Source organism: Rhamphochromis longiceps, linkage group LG7 (assembly GCF_057381845.1).
Source record: "Rhamphochromis longiceps isolate RC_006_pf linkage group LG7, R_longiceps_female_GT1.1, whole genome shotgun sequence".
In the NCBI taxonomy this organism is placed as follows: domain Eukaryota; kingdom Metazoa; phylum Chordata; class Actinopteri; order Cichliformes; family Cichlidae; genus Rhamphochromis; species Rhamphochromis longiceps.
In genome coordinates, this window is record NC_140563.1 from 32,654,314 (window position 1) to 32,671,454 (window position 17,141).

Genomic DNA, 17,141 nt, shown 5'->3' on the forward strand with positions numbered 1-17,141 from the left:
TTTATTCTAGTTTCAGCCATGCTTATATGGAAAATGAGTTAATTAACAACCCTGTGTGGCTAACGTTTGGTTTCTATTTTTCAGTCTTTTACAAAAATGCCCAAAACGGCGCTGATCAATTTTAAAGCCAATATGCATTTTTTTTTTTTTTTTCATTTAGCAGAAACCTCCAGAGTTGAAAAATCAAGTATTATGTTCTCTATTAGCAAAATTTCCCATGAAGTTAGATGTTGCGGACACAGGAAGTGGTCTGCTAGGCCTTAAAGGTCTTAAAGTTTCTATTTTGACTTGAAAGTGGTGAATTCAAGATCAGATATAGTTGATACTAGTAGATTGTAATTAAATGGTGGAAGGGTGCGTGTGCACATATTCTCTTATATTGGGTCATCTTATGGTCATAATAATCTGGTTATGTATACACTGCAGCACAGTTTAGGATGTTTTTATGCTTTCTCTTTCCATAGCTTTTTGTTACTCCTACCTCCTCCTCCTCCTCCTTTTTACTACTCTTGTTCAGTTTGTTGTCTCCCCCCCCCCTTCCTCCCTCACTCTGTTATGAAATTGAAAGATGGATCGGTGTTGTTGGCGTACAGCGCAGTGTGTGATGAATGAGAGCTGTCCGCCTAGAGAGTGGGAGGGTACAGTAGCCTGTAGTATAGATTGATGTTTTCATATGGCGGGGGTGGGGGGGGAGAATCGAGCTTAAGGATGGACGGATGGACCGATGATGGCGGGGGTGGGGGGAGGAATTATCCTGCTGTTGGGCAGGATAGGAGAAACAAACTGAACATCAGTGTGTTCAGTCTCTGGACAATAAAAAGCTCACAGTAAATGTCAAAATGCTCCGAGTCCCCTCTGAGGCCCACTCAAGTCTGATCCGTGGCATTTTCAAACATTCATGAGAGCTGATTGGAAATTGAGTTTTACTTTGTGTTGTAGGAGATTTAACAGGGAGAAGCAGGTAACGGAAGGTAGAAATGTCTCTGCTGCTGTGAGTGGGATACAAGAAATAGAACAGTTTCTTCATCAACACTTGAGAAACAAACAGAAGGGGAGAAAATGTTGGAAACTTTCAAGCTCAAAGTTGTACATTTATGGGGGGAAAAACCCTCAAACACTGGAAAATTTACAAGGAAGAAATTACATTAACAGCAGATAACTTGTGAAAAGTGATGTAGCCACATAGAGAATCAGGAAAGATCTCATCATTTGGTCGTTCGTTTGTTAAAATCCTTTCAGACATTGGCAATAATACACAGAAAAAATGGCATAATGCATGCCTGTCATATCCTGATGATCTGGATCTGCAGGCCAGTTATTACCAGATGTAGACGGGGTGAGACTGACTACAGGGTTATACAATGTAATGATGGACATTACATTACACTTCTCATGTAGCTGCACAGCGTCTCTACATGAGCTAAAACCTTCATTCTTTCTCTTTTTGTCTTGTTTTTCCTCTCCGTCTATGTCAAGCACTCTGCAGCCAGTCTGATCCAGCTCTCATCCACTAACCAACCCAGCATTGATTTACCTTCACCTCGCATTTAAGCTCAAACAGAGGAAGAGAGGGAGAAGGGGCAGTTAGCAGATGGAGAAAAGAAAGCACAAAGCCTGTTAGCGCTCGTTTCGGCCTGGTAAATTTTAGACGTCACCAATCTGTCACTATATCACACACTGTACTTCTCCCCCTCAGTCTTCCTTCCTTCCTTCTTCCCTCCTTCCTCCTCTTCCTCTAATCATCCTCTGTGTGTTAATGTGACATGTTTACTGCCCTAACTAACAGCTCATTATGGCCGACTGATGCTTTGTCAATAGCAATCAGTTCATTTGGGAGCCCAGTGCTGCCTTTAAACAAAGATGTCCGCTGTGAGAAATGAACCCTGAGTCAAAGCCTTCCTCTCGCTGGGAATGGGGGGAGGGGCTGTAAATTTGAATCTCGATCCGGCCAATTACAGCGCTGACTGTTAACGGCCGTCTTTAATTGTCTTGCGAGGAAATAAAAGTAAAATAATGAGGCTTCGAAGAGCAAATGTGGCTCTGTGGTCAGAGTGGGCTCCCTTAGGGTTTGTCATGCTCACACCCCACCCACATTTGCTGCTCACACTAATGAACTTTGACCTCATGACCTCTAAAGCCTATTTTGCATTAGGTGGAGAGAATCGGTCCCCTGGCTCACTGCTCTGATGGATTCACACTAAGAAAACCACTAAAGTTATAACATTTAGCCTGTTTGAGGACGATTAATGCTCATCTTTGTTTGGAAGCATCCCGAAATCTCCCAGAAACATTTTTAACATTTTACACTATTGTCTTTCTAACTGTCATTAAAGATTATTTTCTATTTTCACTGATTTTGATTGAAATAAAACTGTCAATATGAGTAGAAAGTTGATACTGAACATTTACACATGAATGTGTTTTTTAAAAAAAAAGCCAGAAACTCATTTGTAATTGATTTCTGTGCAGCTGTTATTTGTAACGATCACTAAGTGGAGGTCAGAGGTCATGGAGCCCCATATTTCTGCTGATATTTATAGTCCGCGGTTTTTAAGCTTATTGATGCTTTTTATAAAACATTGATAGATTTGAGTTCACGTCAGTATTTGCTTACCTGCTGGGGGTCAAAAGTGCACAAACGTACCTGATTTGCATGCTTCATTGTTTTCACCAAGCAGCAATAAAGGAGATGCTGCAGTTCCTTTGGTGACCACTTGAGGCTCCAAAAGTTAGGCGATCCCCATAGGCTCCAATGTTAAATTGACCACCTTTACAGCAGAAATAAACATATTTACAGCCTCATACAACAAATTGTTTTGTTTCCCCCATCATAAAAATTACACAGAGGGGTGAATCTTTTTTAAAAGGCAACTTTTCTTATTTTCTTGAAGTGCTAAGTTTGTATTATTGCTGGCATGTGCTGCCCAGTTAAATTGACTTCATTTCAATTAGTTAAAGTTACTTAACTAGACCTTTCATATTGTGTTTAGGGTGTTGATGAATTGTATTGAAAGATTGAAATAGTTACCATGTCACCTATTGGTCTTTAAACTTGAAGGTTCAAAGCTAGCAGGTTCTCTCTTGTTTGTTTTTTTTGGTTTTTTCCCCCGTAATTTTAATCCAATGTGACAACATTTGGACTTAAAAAGCAAGTCCTAAATTAACAGCTACCACCAACAACATTATCAAAGTGGAGTGTTCCAGTTCAAAGTATAAAATTGAACTTTCCTTTCCAGTAAACAGTAAAGCTGACATTTGTGAGTCTGCGCATGAGTTATTCCAGGTATCATTTAGGTTTTTTATGATTTATTTGATATTCTGGTGTGTTATTACTTTCATCTCACTCCCTCGTTCAAAGACTGTCACTTCTGGCTCCAAAAAACCAATGTGGTTGTGAAGCGAAAATTGGAGCCTTGAAAGTGCAGAGCTCACAAGCCAATATAAACCCTATTGTCTTAACAATACCAGCTAACAACATTAGCCAATGCTGTCACTGTCTGTAGATAGCTGCTATTCTTACACGGTTAACCTCTTGCCATATCGTTCATAGACCCATCCATAGGTTTTTGTGTGTGTAGATGTAAACCAATAAGGAAGGGGGTTTGCCATTTAAGGCAGGCTGATGATGAAATGCCAGGAGATCCTGGTGATGCGATTAGCCGAGTGCGTCTGGAGACCGGTGGACCTTTAGAGCCACCACAGGATTATAACTAAAGTAAATCATCTGTTTTATATCGTATGTTTCTTCATTTTATGCCTATTTAGCTTTTGCATTTCAAGTGAAAACACACAAAGGGTCGTATTGATTTCTGTGACTGCAGCAGCGGCAGAAGAGAACAGACAAAAGACAGATTTTCAGCTTCGCAGTAGATAAAATGAGAACTTAAATGCATGATACTCAAAAAAGAGGATGAAACAAATGAAACTCTTTTTGGTTGGTGTTATCTTTGGACCTCTGCCTGCAAAGATAGGTGGGTGAGACGAGCTGGGAAAGACAGACAGATGTGAGGTGGGGAACACAGAGGGTGGTGGAAGGAGAGCGTTATTGAGGGGAGGGGGGGATTTTTTTCAGGAGTCTTAATGGTCAGTCTGTCCCCACAGAGACTGGCTCAAATGTCAGGTCAGCTATGAAGTGACCTCCATCCCGCTTGCTGTCTTTATCCTCCGAGTGTGTGTCTGTCAGTGTGTGTGTTGGACTATTTTCACCCAAAACCTCACCAAAAATATCAGAACATATTTTGTCTTTATGAGAATGCTTTCCTTTCTTTTCTTTGTTTAAGATTGCGCCTGTGGTGCAGCTTGAGGCTGCTTTTCAGAGCTGATGAGACCATGAAAGATAATATTAATGTCCTTAAGATGACAAAAATTCCAGCATAAGAGGGTCACTGTGTGTATTCTTTAGTATTGTCTGATGCTGAACCCTCACAGGCTGATTTCAAACTCCTGCTGTTTTCTGATAAAACCCTCTGATTCGTTTCTCTCTGCAGGTAAGGCCCTGACCTTCCTGCTGCTGCAGCCCCCCAGCCCCAAGCTGCCTGCCCACAGCACCATCCGACGCACCGCCATCGATCTGATTGGTCGAGGCTTCACCGTGTGGGAACCGTACATGGATGTGTCGGCGGTGCTCATGGGACTACTGGAGCTGTGCGCCGACGCCGAGAAGCAGCTCGCCAAGTGAGTCACGACGAGCCGCTTAAACAAATGAAGTTGCTGCCTTTTTAAAAAATGTTTCATATCAGACCGAAGATGCTGACAAGATAAATGTAAAACAGTTTTAAGAGTTTCCTGCTCACTTTGCCTTCATCTTCATGAAAATCATCATGAGAGTCTAACTGCATGTATACTAGAGTCCTTAAAAGTGTCATAGTGTTGGTCTGTTGTGTTGGCATGAAGGCATCTTAAAGACACACTACTAAAAGATCAGGAGTCGTTGTTTCATGCAGGCTGCAGTGGTCGTTGGTGTTTTCACCGACGGATTCTCCTGTAAGGGCAGACTGGTTGAAATGGACCCTCACTAACAAATAGTTTCTTTTTTTTACACGCAGTATTTTCACATTCACACCGATTTGACAGTGTTTCACATAATTTGGTAATTTTTTTTTATTAAAAAAAAAAGATTTTGCATCTGGAAATTGAACGCTCTGCATTTGTTTACTTTCTCTCCAGCGACTGAAAACAGACAATTTGTCTGTACTCACTTCCTGTTTGTTAATTTGTTAAATTGTATCCGTCCCTCTCAGATTCCAGAGTATATCCTATAGATACAAACATATGCATCCGCACAAATACAGACACACACACACACACACACACACACACACCCACACACACACACAAACGAACATTATATAGCCGACACAGTGAGTTATGGAAGCCCGACTCTAATCTGATTTCAAGACATTATGATGATGTAACGATGTCTGCGTTGGCCTGACACGAAAGTCCTCTGTCTCTGTGCACACATTTGTCTTTTTCTTCATTTTATTTAGCATTTTGTGCCCCACTTAAAGTGGCTCTTAAAAATTTCCATCTAGAAAAGCAAGAAGATTGCCCTGCAGTCTCTAGCTCCAGACAAGATTAACCCATTAGACTTTAATCAGGTGAGAGACAAGATCAGATGTTAACAAAGTACACAATATTAGCGCCAGTGTGTGGATTTCCCAGCTTAGATAACGCCTTTAAATATTTTTGGAGAACTAAGATGAGCAAACGGTAAAGACACTGACACTCCGACTTGCTGAGTTACAAGACTTTGCTGACATCTGTGGTTTTACAGAGCTGGTTTCACGTACTCAACCATCAACATTACTGGCAGCAGAGTCGAGGTCAGAGGTCGTGGCTGCCTTCATGCAGTCAAAGTGAGGTTGTGGTTTGAAGCAGCTTCTTACACAAGCGAAGGTCAGGGGTCATGCGGAGAGGCTAATTCAGTGGCTTCTTCTTCATGTATGATACAAAGAGCAGCACGTGTGCGTCTTCCTCCCTGCTGAAATCTAACTGGCCAATATGAGTTGATCCTATTAAGTCTGAAACTCGAGCTGGCCCAGTCTGGTTAAATGAGTATAGATATATGTGTGTGTGTGTGTGTGTGTGTGTGTGTGTGTGTCCGTGTGTGTCCGTGTGTGTGTCCGTGTGTCCGTGTGTGTGTGTGTGTGTGTGTGTGTCCGTGTGTTCGTTCATTTTTGTTACCTCCCTGGGACCTCTCTCAGTATAAACACTGACCTTAGTCCTCATGGGGACCCAAACCAGGTCCTAATGAGGCGAAACATCGTTTCTGGGGTCCCGGTTAGGGTTTGTGTTGGGCTGTTCACAATAAATTGAAGTGAGTGAAGTATTCTAGCAAGGAAAGCTGCAGAGTGGTGTGTCAGGAAGGGAAATGACACAATTCCATTTTAATGGAATACATTTTCGGTCAAATAGAAAGAGAAGATGCCTATAAGATCCACACAAGAATTAATGCAAAAAAATTATTGTTATAAGTTACAGTACAGTGAAAAAACATTGATACAGTAGATAAAGTTGAATATGCCAGTAGTGTAAAAAATAGCAGTCAAAAATTTGATTGACTCCAAGCAACTTAATCCTCATAGTGCTTCCAATCACACCAGGAGCGTCTCAGAAGCGTCATTTTTATTTTACCCCCTTCCCCCTTGCACAGTCTTTTATTTTGAAAATTTCCTGTGTTTGACGTGCATCTCTTTTCACCTCTTCTGTCATTTTATATTTTTAGTAATTTTATATTTCAAGTAATTGCTGACAAGCTTATGCCCTGGTGAAGTGCTTGTCTATCCCTTCACAATTTAAATATTTACTACTTCTTTTGGAGCATTGGTCAGATTTTAACTGACACACACTGGTCACTTTAGGAGCTCTTTGCGCAAAGTGCGATCAAGATCAAGGCTGAGTGAGCTACGACCTCACTGATGTTGTTTTATCTTTTGTTCTTTTAATAACAATCTTCATGAACCTTTAAAACATATGATGCAACACAAGACAACAATAAAAAATTTATTTAAAAAAACAGGCAGACATAATTGTTATAATCTTGTCTTTAAAAAAAATATATATATATTTTTTTTTACAGAACCCCAAGTTTTACACATTTATTCCACCTTAAATCACATGTTTCTGCGAATATAATTACATCACATGGAGATGATGTCCAGTCAAAATGCATAATTTAATAACACAGTTGATGGGTAAGTAATCCCTCTAACGTGTATATGGATGTGTATAATATGCCAGTAAATAAATTCAGATTAATAAAAGGGAAATGTTAAATAAATTAATAAGAAATGAAAAATAAAGTTAACGGTAACAGTCAGAGAAAATACTAAACTGGAAACTGAAAATAAATTTAAAGGATTTTTGAATATTCAGTTTGAGAAAGATTATCTCAAGTCTCCTTATAGTAACAGCTGTCCCAATAATCCTTTGATAACCTTTTCAACATAGGCAAAAATTTGTCTATATTATCTATCAACCTCTGGAATCACATTTGAGACTAAACTAAGGTATAGCAAAAATAAGCAGTAGCACTAATGAGAGCTTCAATTAAGCTATTATCATGTGGTGTGTGTTCAGGAGTCACATTATAGGAGAAGTGTTGCAGTATCAAATGTTCTTTTTTAGATACTTTAGTTTAGGGTCCCCAGCGACTTAGTGGTGAGCTTAAGTAAATACTAAAACTTAAAATACGCACACGCACACACACACGGAGTTCATGACCATGCATAATTAATAATGTGAAGTCTGCAGGTGTGTGGTGTTGCCTCCTGGTGTTGTTGAAGTAAACAGCACGAGGGCTGATCAATGAGACGCACAGTAATCACATCAGTACATTATAATACATACGGAGAGGATGCACGAACACACACACACACACACACACACAGTCAGTATTCAGTATTCCTTCACTTGGGCAATTTTCTTTTCTGTGGACAGAGAAACAAGGAGTTGAATGCATTACTGGCTAAAAGAGAGCACACACGCTCACTCTTTCTTTCTCCGCTCTCTCTCTGAGGATGTATTTCCATGCAGCTGACTTGCAGTGAGGCTTTTTGTCCCTGATCCACCCAACCAGTTGTCAATACACTTCTCGCAGAGCTGTGTGTGTATGTGGGATAATCCCTTTTCAATAGGTAGAGATTTGAAAAAGCTCCCGGTGTGGAAGACTTGCACTTTATATTTTCAGACACACAAGCCAAAAAAAAGAAAAGAAAGGGAAAGAAACTGCTTCAGCAGTCTCCACACAGTTTTCAAGGAATCCATTCTAAGAGGTAAAAGCTGCTTTCAGCAGACGCACACCTTTATATGCTCTGCCTGTCTGCTTACTGTCTGAATAAACACCTGAGTTACTTTTATGTGAAGGTCATCGGTGCGTCCTGACCCTACCAGAGTTATTATAGTTACTACTAACTAAAGCTAAGTGTGAAGACATATTTTACTTAACTTAAATAAAAAGTGTAGTAATAATAATAATGATAACTAGACTATAAAAATTACTGATAAAAATACACAGAAAATATTCAGGGTCATTTCATGAAAAATCAATCTGCGCCTTCCACCTGACCCATATAGAATTGGCATTTTTTTCTCTCTCGTTTATTTATGTATTTATTCTGTGTGTTTACCTCTGTGCATCTAACCAGAAAGTTCCACTGTGGTCGAATCTATTTCACAAGGGAGACCTGGCCAAGGTAGCAGCCACACAAACTCTTAATATATTAAAAATACGACACAAAGTACAAGACATACAACATGGTATAAAACACTAGTGCCATCTCCAGGAAACGCTAACACATTCCTTATTCCGTATAATTTCATATCCAACGAATGTGGTGAAGCTACTAGAGTAGCTTTGCATGATTAATGGGTCGTAATAATCCATATTCCCTTTAGACTCACTGGCCACCACTTCATTAGGCACACCTTCCCAGTACCAGGTTGGACCCTGCTGCTTTAATTCTTTGTGACAATGATTTAGCAAGGTGCTGGAAACATTCCTCACAGACTTTGCTAAATGTTGACATGACAGTATCACATTGAACTCATTGTCATGTTCAATAAACCCGAATATTTCAGCTTTGTGTCACTGCGCTGAAAGCAGAAGATGGATACAGTGTGGTTATAAAGGGGTGGACAGGATGAGTGACAATGCACAGGCAGAATAAAGCAGGATGGATCAATGCTTTCTTGTAGTTTACACCAAAGCCTGACCATCCAAATGTTGCGGCAGAAACTGAAACTTGTCAGGCCAGTCAACGTTTTTCTAATTTTCTGTTGTCCTGTGTTGGCGAGCCTATGCAAACTGTAGCCTCAGTTTCCTGTTCTTAGCTGGCATGAGGGGCACTCCGTGTGGTCTTCTGCTGTTGTCTTCTTCTTTAAGGTTCAGTGTTTTCTGCATATCTTTTTTTCTAATGAGTGCTTATTTGGTAACTACTCTCTGAGAGACAGAGAGAGAGTGTGTTTTACCCAGGTGGTCAGTCATAGCTAGCCTACAAAATCATAAAGAATTCAGTGGTAACCAATTAATGTAATGAAACAAAGAGAAGCATGGCTGACTGGAAATGGAGTAGGTTGTGTGCATATAATCACAGGCTGAGTAGTTTTTATTCCTTAAGTCAAAGCCACTTTTACTTTGAGATTTCTACCATGATCAGCAATATGTACATTAAAGAGGAAAGCTTGGCATCTTTCCATACCCCCAAATAGTTTTATGCTAAAATTGTGTGGGATTGTTACAAACAAGATTTGACTGCAAGCTTTTTCTGCAGTATCTATTCTTGTGGCCCATGCACTATTGTATGGGTATCCTGATTAAGGCTTTTTCCACAGTGATTGTTGGATCTTTAAATTCTGTTCTCATTTGCACTATCTATAAGATCACTCTGAATTTAAGCCCGCTTTCGTACTACATATCTACAGAGATATCACATTTATATAGAAAGTTTTCTAAAACGTTGAGGGTGTTTGAATCTCCTCCCGGTCTCCATCCAATCAGAGACCACCACAGGGATAAATGCATGTTTTCAATGTGTTTGTCTTGCAGGGATAAATACATCTTTTTACACTGTATTTGTCTGTCTACAAGTTTTGAACGATTGCGTTTCTCATGCAGGGGTAAATGAATGCTTTGGCGATCTGTGTGTCATGCAGAGATAAGTACATGTTGTTGTCACCATGGATGTCCACTCATGAACCCTAAAGGGAAAAACAAAAATCTGGAAACTGCAGGTCACCATTACTGATCAGTTTTGATCTGTGGGTGTGTTTGTGCAAATTCCACCCAGACCTGAGATAAGGCTGTCAGAAACTCAGGAATATCATAAATATTGTTCCAAAATGTCAAAAAAGAAATGAAAAAATTATAATTAACCACTGAAAAAGCCAGTGTCTGCTGTAAAGATTGCATCAAAAGGTTGCCCTACTCTCCACCTCTCCACCATGCTCTCTGTAGTCTGTGGGTACATTTACGGTCAGTAAACCACGCCTTTAAGCAGCTGAGAAAACCAGTTAGTCAGTCCATTTAGACCAACACAGTGATGCGTGACCAGCCCATGTCAGAGTTTATGTGAACGGGTCAGCACACACCAGCTAACCCTCCACAGATAGGACACCGCCAAGCTTTTAAGCATCCATTTCTTATTTATTTATTTATTTTGGTCTAAAAATCTTTAAATCTATAAAAACTGTTACCTTTAGATTAAGGTGTTTTTAAAAAAAAAAAAAAAAAAAAAAAAAAAGGTTTAATAAATTGAACTTTAGTTCTTTCCATTTAATTGAATTGTTTGCTGCCATTTATTCATTTTATCAATATTTTTTATTTCTTGATGTTTATGAAAAGCTATGAATGATGACCAAAACATAACTTAAAACACTCCTTGTAGAACAGAAGAGACAGAGTGTGGACATGGCAAATGGACTGGTTCTTATATAGGGCTTTTTTGCTCTGCCTTCTCTACCTTTACACAACGTGCCTGATTCAACCGTTCACATACCCATTCTTACAAGCACTTTTTTTCTATGTTTTGTCTACGTAAATGCTTTCTAGCATTCTGTCTAACAGCTTGGAGTTAGTATGTTGCCCAAGGATATTTGGCATGCAGACTGGAGCTGCCAGCAGATTAGTAGATGACCTGCTCTACATCCTGAGCTGATCAACATATTCACACAAATTCCCTGCAGCATACTTACTCAGTTATTACGGTAAACAAAGTAAACAAATCACCACCCCGGGATCTTATAGTGTCTTGAATCTGCATTCGTTTTAACTGTTGCCAAGGGGTGACACAAAAAGACTTCTAGTCTGGTACAAATCTGTTAAAATTACTCTCTGCCCAAACCTCTGTAAAATGTTTCCTACCTAATTTATGGGCTCAGTCGGTCAATTTTAGGTGATATTAAATAAAAAATATGAAATTCATTTTGTAACTGTCACTATACAGGATATGCTTAGCCAATCAGCTTGAAGCCCACGCATCACTCCTCGAACCTGGTTTAAAAACAGCAAGATGGCAAGAATGAAAACACTGGTGGCTACATCCATCTTTTGTACTGTCTATAGCGAGTCCTGTGGTCAGACCAAATGACTCTGAGAACTTCCACATGTTCAGCCCTACTTGTTAAGAACTGCAGAACGTTTAGAATCAATGCAAGGAGGGTTGCTCCTGAAAATTTAAAGGAATCATTTTGAATATGGCTGGGTGGTTGTTAATAAATCTGGACAGTTGAAAGTTAAACTCCAGTCACCCAACCCCAGTAAAAAGTAGGGTCATCAGTCTACATAGAAAAGGTCAAATGTGCATTAACTAGAGGCACATCTTACAATTCAGAAATGATCCAGTAAATCAGTCTGTAAACAGTCCAGTTACCCCATCTGCAACTCAGTGAGAAAGCCAATCAGTAAGCCAGTGAGTCCCTGGAAGTCACTCAGCCATATACACACAGCGCTGGCTTCTTGCAGCGTGGATTCTGGTCATGTGACTGGAGTTATTCACTCCTCCCTCGCACACAAAAATCAATACTTCCAGTCCTCGCTCTGTGTGTGTGACTTGGTATCGACTGGATAATGTCAGCGTGATATTGGCTGTGAATACAGCCATGTTGCCAGCTTCTCTCTCTCTCACACACACAGTAAGCCCTGAGTGTGTGTTTCATGTCAGCACTGAAAGTTCATCACAGTGGAATCCTTTCCATCTGGACTCATTAATCCATTTCAGTACAACCACTTTAATGCTGAATTTTTGTTTTTATTTCTGCTAGTTTGGATGATGAAACACTCTTAAAATAGACCCATTTTAATATTTAATTTTATTTATTAATATTTTCTTGGGTTTAGTTTTGTTTCATGACTCTGTGTGTCTCTCTCTGTCTCCTGTGACTCTAATGGTAACCCAGATTATTTCATTACATGTGCTAAACGCTGGTTATTAACCTCAGCCGGTCTCGGCACAATTGGCCCTTTGCTGCCTTATATCAACACTGTGACTGTTTCCAATTACAGCCACCTCTCTGAATGAAATTAAACATTTCAATATTGCTGATATATTGCCGATATATTACCGGTATTAATTACGAGATCTGTGGCTGTGATGTGTAATCAGAGGAGATGAATCGTGCAACTCGCCCAGCCGTCCACCCATGTCTCTCGCTCTCTCGCTCTCGCTCTCCCTCCCTCCCTCCATTTGTTAACAAGGTGGCCTCACTCGCCCTCGTAGTCTTTTTTTTCTCTTACAATCATACACATACACTCTCTGAGAGGGTGTGTGTGTGTGTGTGTGTGTGTGTGTGTGTGTGTGTGTGTCTAATTCCTGTTGCATTGTGGGAGTCCATTATGCTGTCGCCTGGTGAATGGCTCCCATTGACTTGGCCTTGACATTATAAGCTGCTGGCTAATCTCTTCACTCCATATATTTGTAAAACTCAATCTCGCCGTTGCTTTTCTCAGATTTGTCTTGTTTTCTTCCACTCGCCTAAAGTGGCTGATTGAAATGTCTAAGTCCCCCTTTAGATTTGTAAAATCTCTAAGAGATAAGCCTCGCATGGTTTTCTTATTGTCAACAAATCCCAGCAAAACCACATAAAACAATAATGAGTATGTCCTGGGTTTAAATTTGGTGCTATGGCTTTTTTTAAGGCCTCATAACTTCATAATCACCAAAGATGGAAGATTCAATTTTCAGTGCTGGGAAACACACTTTGGCTCTGTTTAAAAACTGAAACCAAATCAATTTTACATTTATTCAAAGTGTCACAATTTACAAGCAAAAAAATTGCCTTCCATAGCGATCTTTTCAGCATCAATGTACTGCGATATGTTGTAGTATCAACAGCAAAAATCCCCTAATCTATTGTCTATGAAGAATAAGAGGAACATAAACAGTAATTTCAAACATCTGAATGATACATTTTACTCCCTCGTTCTACAGTGTCACCATGGGTTTGCCCCTCAACCCTCCAGCAGATTCGGCCCGTTCAGCCCGTCACGCCCTCTCTCTTATTGCCACCGCCCGGCCGCCTGCCTTCATCACCACCATTGCAAAAGAGGTGTGTTTTCTTTACCAGCTGCTGAAACCAAAGCCATCTTATTAGGTACTCACCAACTGTTTTCCCTCTCCAGCTCTTATAAATATAAGTGTTATATCTTTTCAGGTTCATCGGCACAACGCTGCTCAGGCGAACTCTCAGTCACAGCAGAACATTCACACGACCACTCTGGCCAGAGCCAAAACAGAGATCCTGCGAGTGATCGACATCCTGATTGAGAAGATGCCTGGAGACGTCGTGGATCTTCTGGTTGAAGTAATTCGAACTATATTTGAGATCGATGAAAGATAACATTCTCAAAAATCCCAGCCAAGGACACAAGCATAATATAATTCAATTAAGTATTTGACTTTACCAAAATAAAAAAGGAGCTCTTTTTACCCTTAGACAACTATTGTTATTAATGACGCCAGTGAAAGCTAGCATCATCCAAAACAGAAAAGACCTGAAAGTGCTGAATCAGAAGCTGCTGGCTAGTCAACCCCATGACTCAGGGTTGGATTTATAAACCAAACTAAAGGAGAGTCAGAGAAGATGATCTGTTCAGACCCTGGCAATAAAAAGTGTTTAATACATGGAAACAAGCTACATAGGTTAACTTCAACTACAATAAAAACTGTTCTCCTGATCCTTAGGTGATGGATATCATCATGTACTGTATTGAAGGTTCTCTGGTGAAGAAGAAAGGACTGCAGGAATGTTTCCCTGCTATTTGCAAGTAAGTTTGTCATCAGGTTCAACCCCAAGTAATATCTTCAAACTGGGAGGGGCTGGGAAAGGCGAGCTGGGCCCTGACTGCTGTGTCTGTGACCGTTTACATTACATTAAGGTGTGTCAGTCTCAGTGTGCTATTAGTGTTTCCGTTTGTTTGTTTACATAAAAATTAACCTTGAGGCGGGGGTGGGGGTGAGCCCCCAGAATTGGACAAGAGGAAGAAAATGGATGAATGAAATCTTCCTTCATCGCTAAACATCTTCCCTTATACAGTGTTAAATGTTCATGTGTGTTTGCTGTCCACCTTTTTAGGTTCTATATGGTTGGTTACTGCGACCGCAGTCACCGCATCGCTGTCGGAGCTCGCCAAGGTTCAGTGGCCCTCTACGATGTCCGTACAGGGAAATGTCAGGTACATCGAAAAACTTAAACTGATCAGCTCAACAGCTGTTTGATTACACCAGATGAAGTTGGTTTTTACTCTGGACCCCAGCTTTACACATCCTTTCTTCCACCGCCTCCTTCACACAGATCATCTTCTTTTTCATTCATTTTCCCACTCTCATCCATCCATCCATCCATCCCACTTTGTATTAATCCACCCCTGCATGTAGCCTTCACGGCCCAAGGCGTTCAACAGATTTCCAACCATAATTATGACTGCACGTGGAAAACCAGCTGTCTCCACAGATAGGTCTTTAGTACAGAGTGCAGGAGGCAAAGAGAGATTTCATCAATGATTAGAAAACCAAAAGGTTAATGTCTGGTATACAAAGTCTTTGAAGCAGGGGAAGGCGAGAAGGTAACCAAAACTCAGATATATTAACTAAACTCTAAGACATCTCAAAACTTAAGCACCATCATGTTTTCATCCTTTTATAATTAGAAAACACATGTGAGCAGGTAAACTGAGTGTTCAGTTTTTGTCTTTGGCTTTTGCACGCACTGATGTCATTATTTGGCCATATTTAATCCATCTGAAACAGCAGATATGACAGAAAATTAAGCATAATAGATGCCTTTAATCTCTGTTTGCTCATTATGTTGGAAAGTTTCCATCTGTTTGCAAACAGGATGCTTTAGCTCAAACTGGAGGAAATGAGGAGGAGCAGAAACAGTAGGTTTAAATGAGAGAGGAGGAGATAAGGAGGAGAGGAGTTTCATTTTTTCACCCCTCAGTAATTGATTAATGATGAAGCAATGACTCTCTTAATCATGTTTGTGTCTCGCGCGTGTGTGTGAGCTGCTGGTCTCCATGTTTGTGTGTATTTCTTGTATGAGCGGGTGTGTGTTGATAATTTGCTGTGTATTGATTTGCAGTAACCTGAGCAGTCTACTCTGGTGGAGGGGGTCATTTATATCTGATAACAGCACGGGCCTTTTCACCCAACATCTCGTTTGATTGTGTGTGTGTGTGTGTGTGTGTGTGTGTGTGTGTGTGTGTGTGTGTGTGTGTGTGTGTGTGTGTGTGTGTGTGTGTGAGAGAGAGAGTGAGACAGGAGACACTTTGTGTGTTATTTGCAGTAATTAACTTTTAATAGATAATGGCTTTGTAGGAAGTGTGTCTCTCTCTGCTGGAACCATTACAGGTGTTTTATTTCAGGTGCAACATAAAGCTATTATCTTTATTAACACACTTACAGAAATGGGTAATTAATTCAGCCAGAAAAGAAGAATGTTTAAAGCTCACTATTTCTTAAATGGTCTTCCCACAGCTGTAATTAAAACCTGTACAGCAAGGCTTCTAGCTGCAGCAATGTTCCAGGCACCTAATATTAGTCGATTAAACAGTAGAGGAGTCTAAAAGTGAGCAAACACTAAGAAAACGGTTAAAATTAAGTGCAGGCTAATGGATGAGGTTAAAAATTGGCCAGACAAATACTTTTGCTGTATTTAGGAGTCTTTTAAAAACCAGAATTAGCGTTTATAAATAACCAGCTCTTGAGTGTAACCAGTGGTTTGCACTTTGTTGTAAACCCTCTTTATTTACATACTTGAGAACTTCCCATGATTCAGTAGCTTGGGAAGCCACCTTCTCTCTATGACTTCAGTCTCTCACATCATGGGGGAAGGATTTTGACCAACTTATCTTTACAACATTGCTTCAGTGCATTTAGGTTTGCAGGCATTGGTTTATGCACAATCCTAAGTAGAATATTTTGGTCTGTGGGGGAGTTCATGGATGACTCAATGACCGTAAGGTTACCCTTGTCCTGTAGCTGCAAAGCAAGCCCAAATCAGCACCCCTCCACCACCACCACGGATGGCTATAGCTCAGGCAGTAGAGCAGGTCATCTACTGATCGGAAGGTTGGTGGTTTGATTCCTTGCTTCCCCTAGTCTGCATGCTAAATATCCTTGGGCAAGATATTAACCCCAAATTGCTTTCTGATGTATCCATCGGAGTATGAATGTGCGTGTTAGTTAGAAAGCACTAAGAAAATGTTCTTGTGCGAATGGGTGTGAATGTGTGAATGCACATTGCTTTGAGTGCTCAGAAGAGTAGAAAAGCGCTATATAAGAACCAGTCCATTTACCACCACCACCGCTGATACGTTGTTTGGTTTTCTCCAAACGTGGTGGTGCTGCGCATTATGCTTGAACATGGTAAATGGCCTGTATTTGTATAGCGCTTTTACTTAGTCCCTAAGGACCCCAAAGCGCTTTACACATTCAGTCATCCACCCATTCACACACACATTCACACACTGGCGATGCCAAGCTACCAGTCAGGCGCACTGACAGAGGCGAGGCTGCCGGACACTGGCGCCACTGGGCCCTCTGACCACCACCAGTAGGCAACGGCTGAAGTGTCTTGCCCAAGGACACAACGACCGAGACTGTTGGAGCCGGGGCTCGAACTGGCAACCTTCCGATTACAAG

At 40.6% G+C, this 17,141-nt stretch overlaps 1 protein-coding gene across 3 annotated transcripts in view; it reads left to right on the forward strand.

Annotated features, from left to right (window-relative positions):
• The window catches only part of wdr7 (WD repeat domain 7), a 100,131-nt gene that overhangs the window by 71,275 nt on the left and 11,715 nt on the right, over window positions 1-17,141 (forward strand). For all 3 annotated transcript variants that reach the window (XM_085413396.1, XM_085413395.1, XM_085413394.1), the window contains 5 exons: window positions 4,488-4,674; window positions 13,428-13,545; window positions 13,651-13,800; window positions 14,181-14,263; window positions 14,572-14,671. In XM_085413396.1, the coding sequence (XP_085269522.1) occupies window positions 4,488-4,674; window positions 13,428-13,545; window positions 13,651-13,800; window positions 14,181-14,263; window positions 14,572-14,671 (638 nt within the window). The remainder of the gene's footprint in view (window positions 1-4,487; window positions 4,675-13,427; window positions 13,546-13,650; window positions 13,801-14,180; window positions 14,264-14,571; window positions 14,672-17,141) is intronic.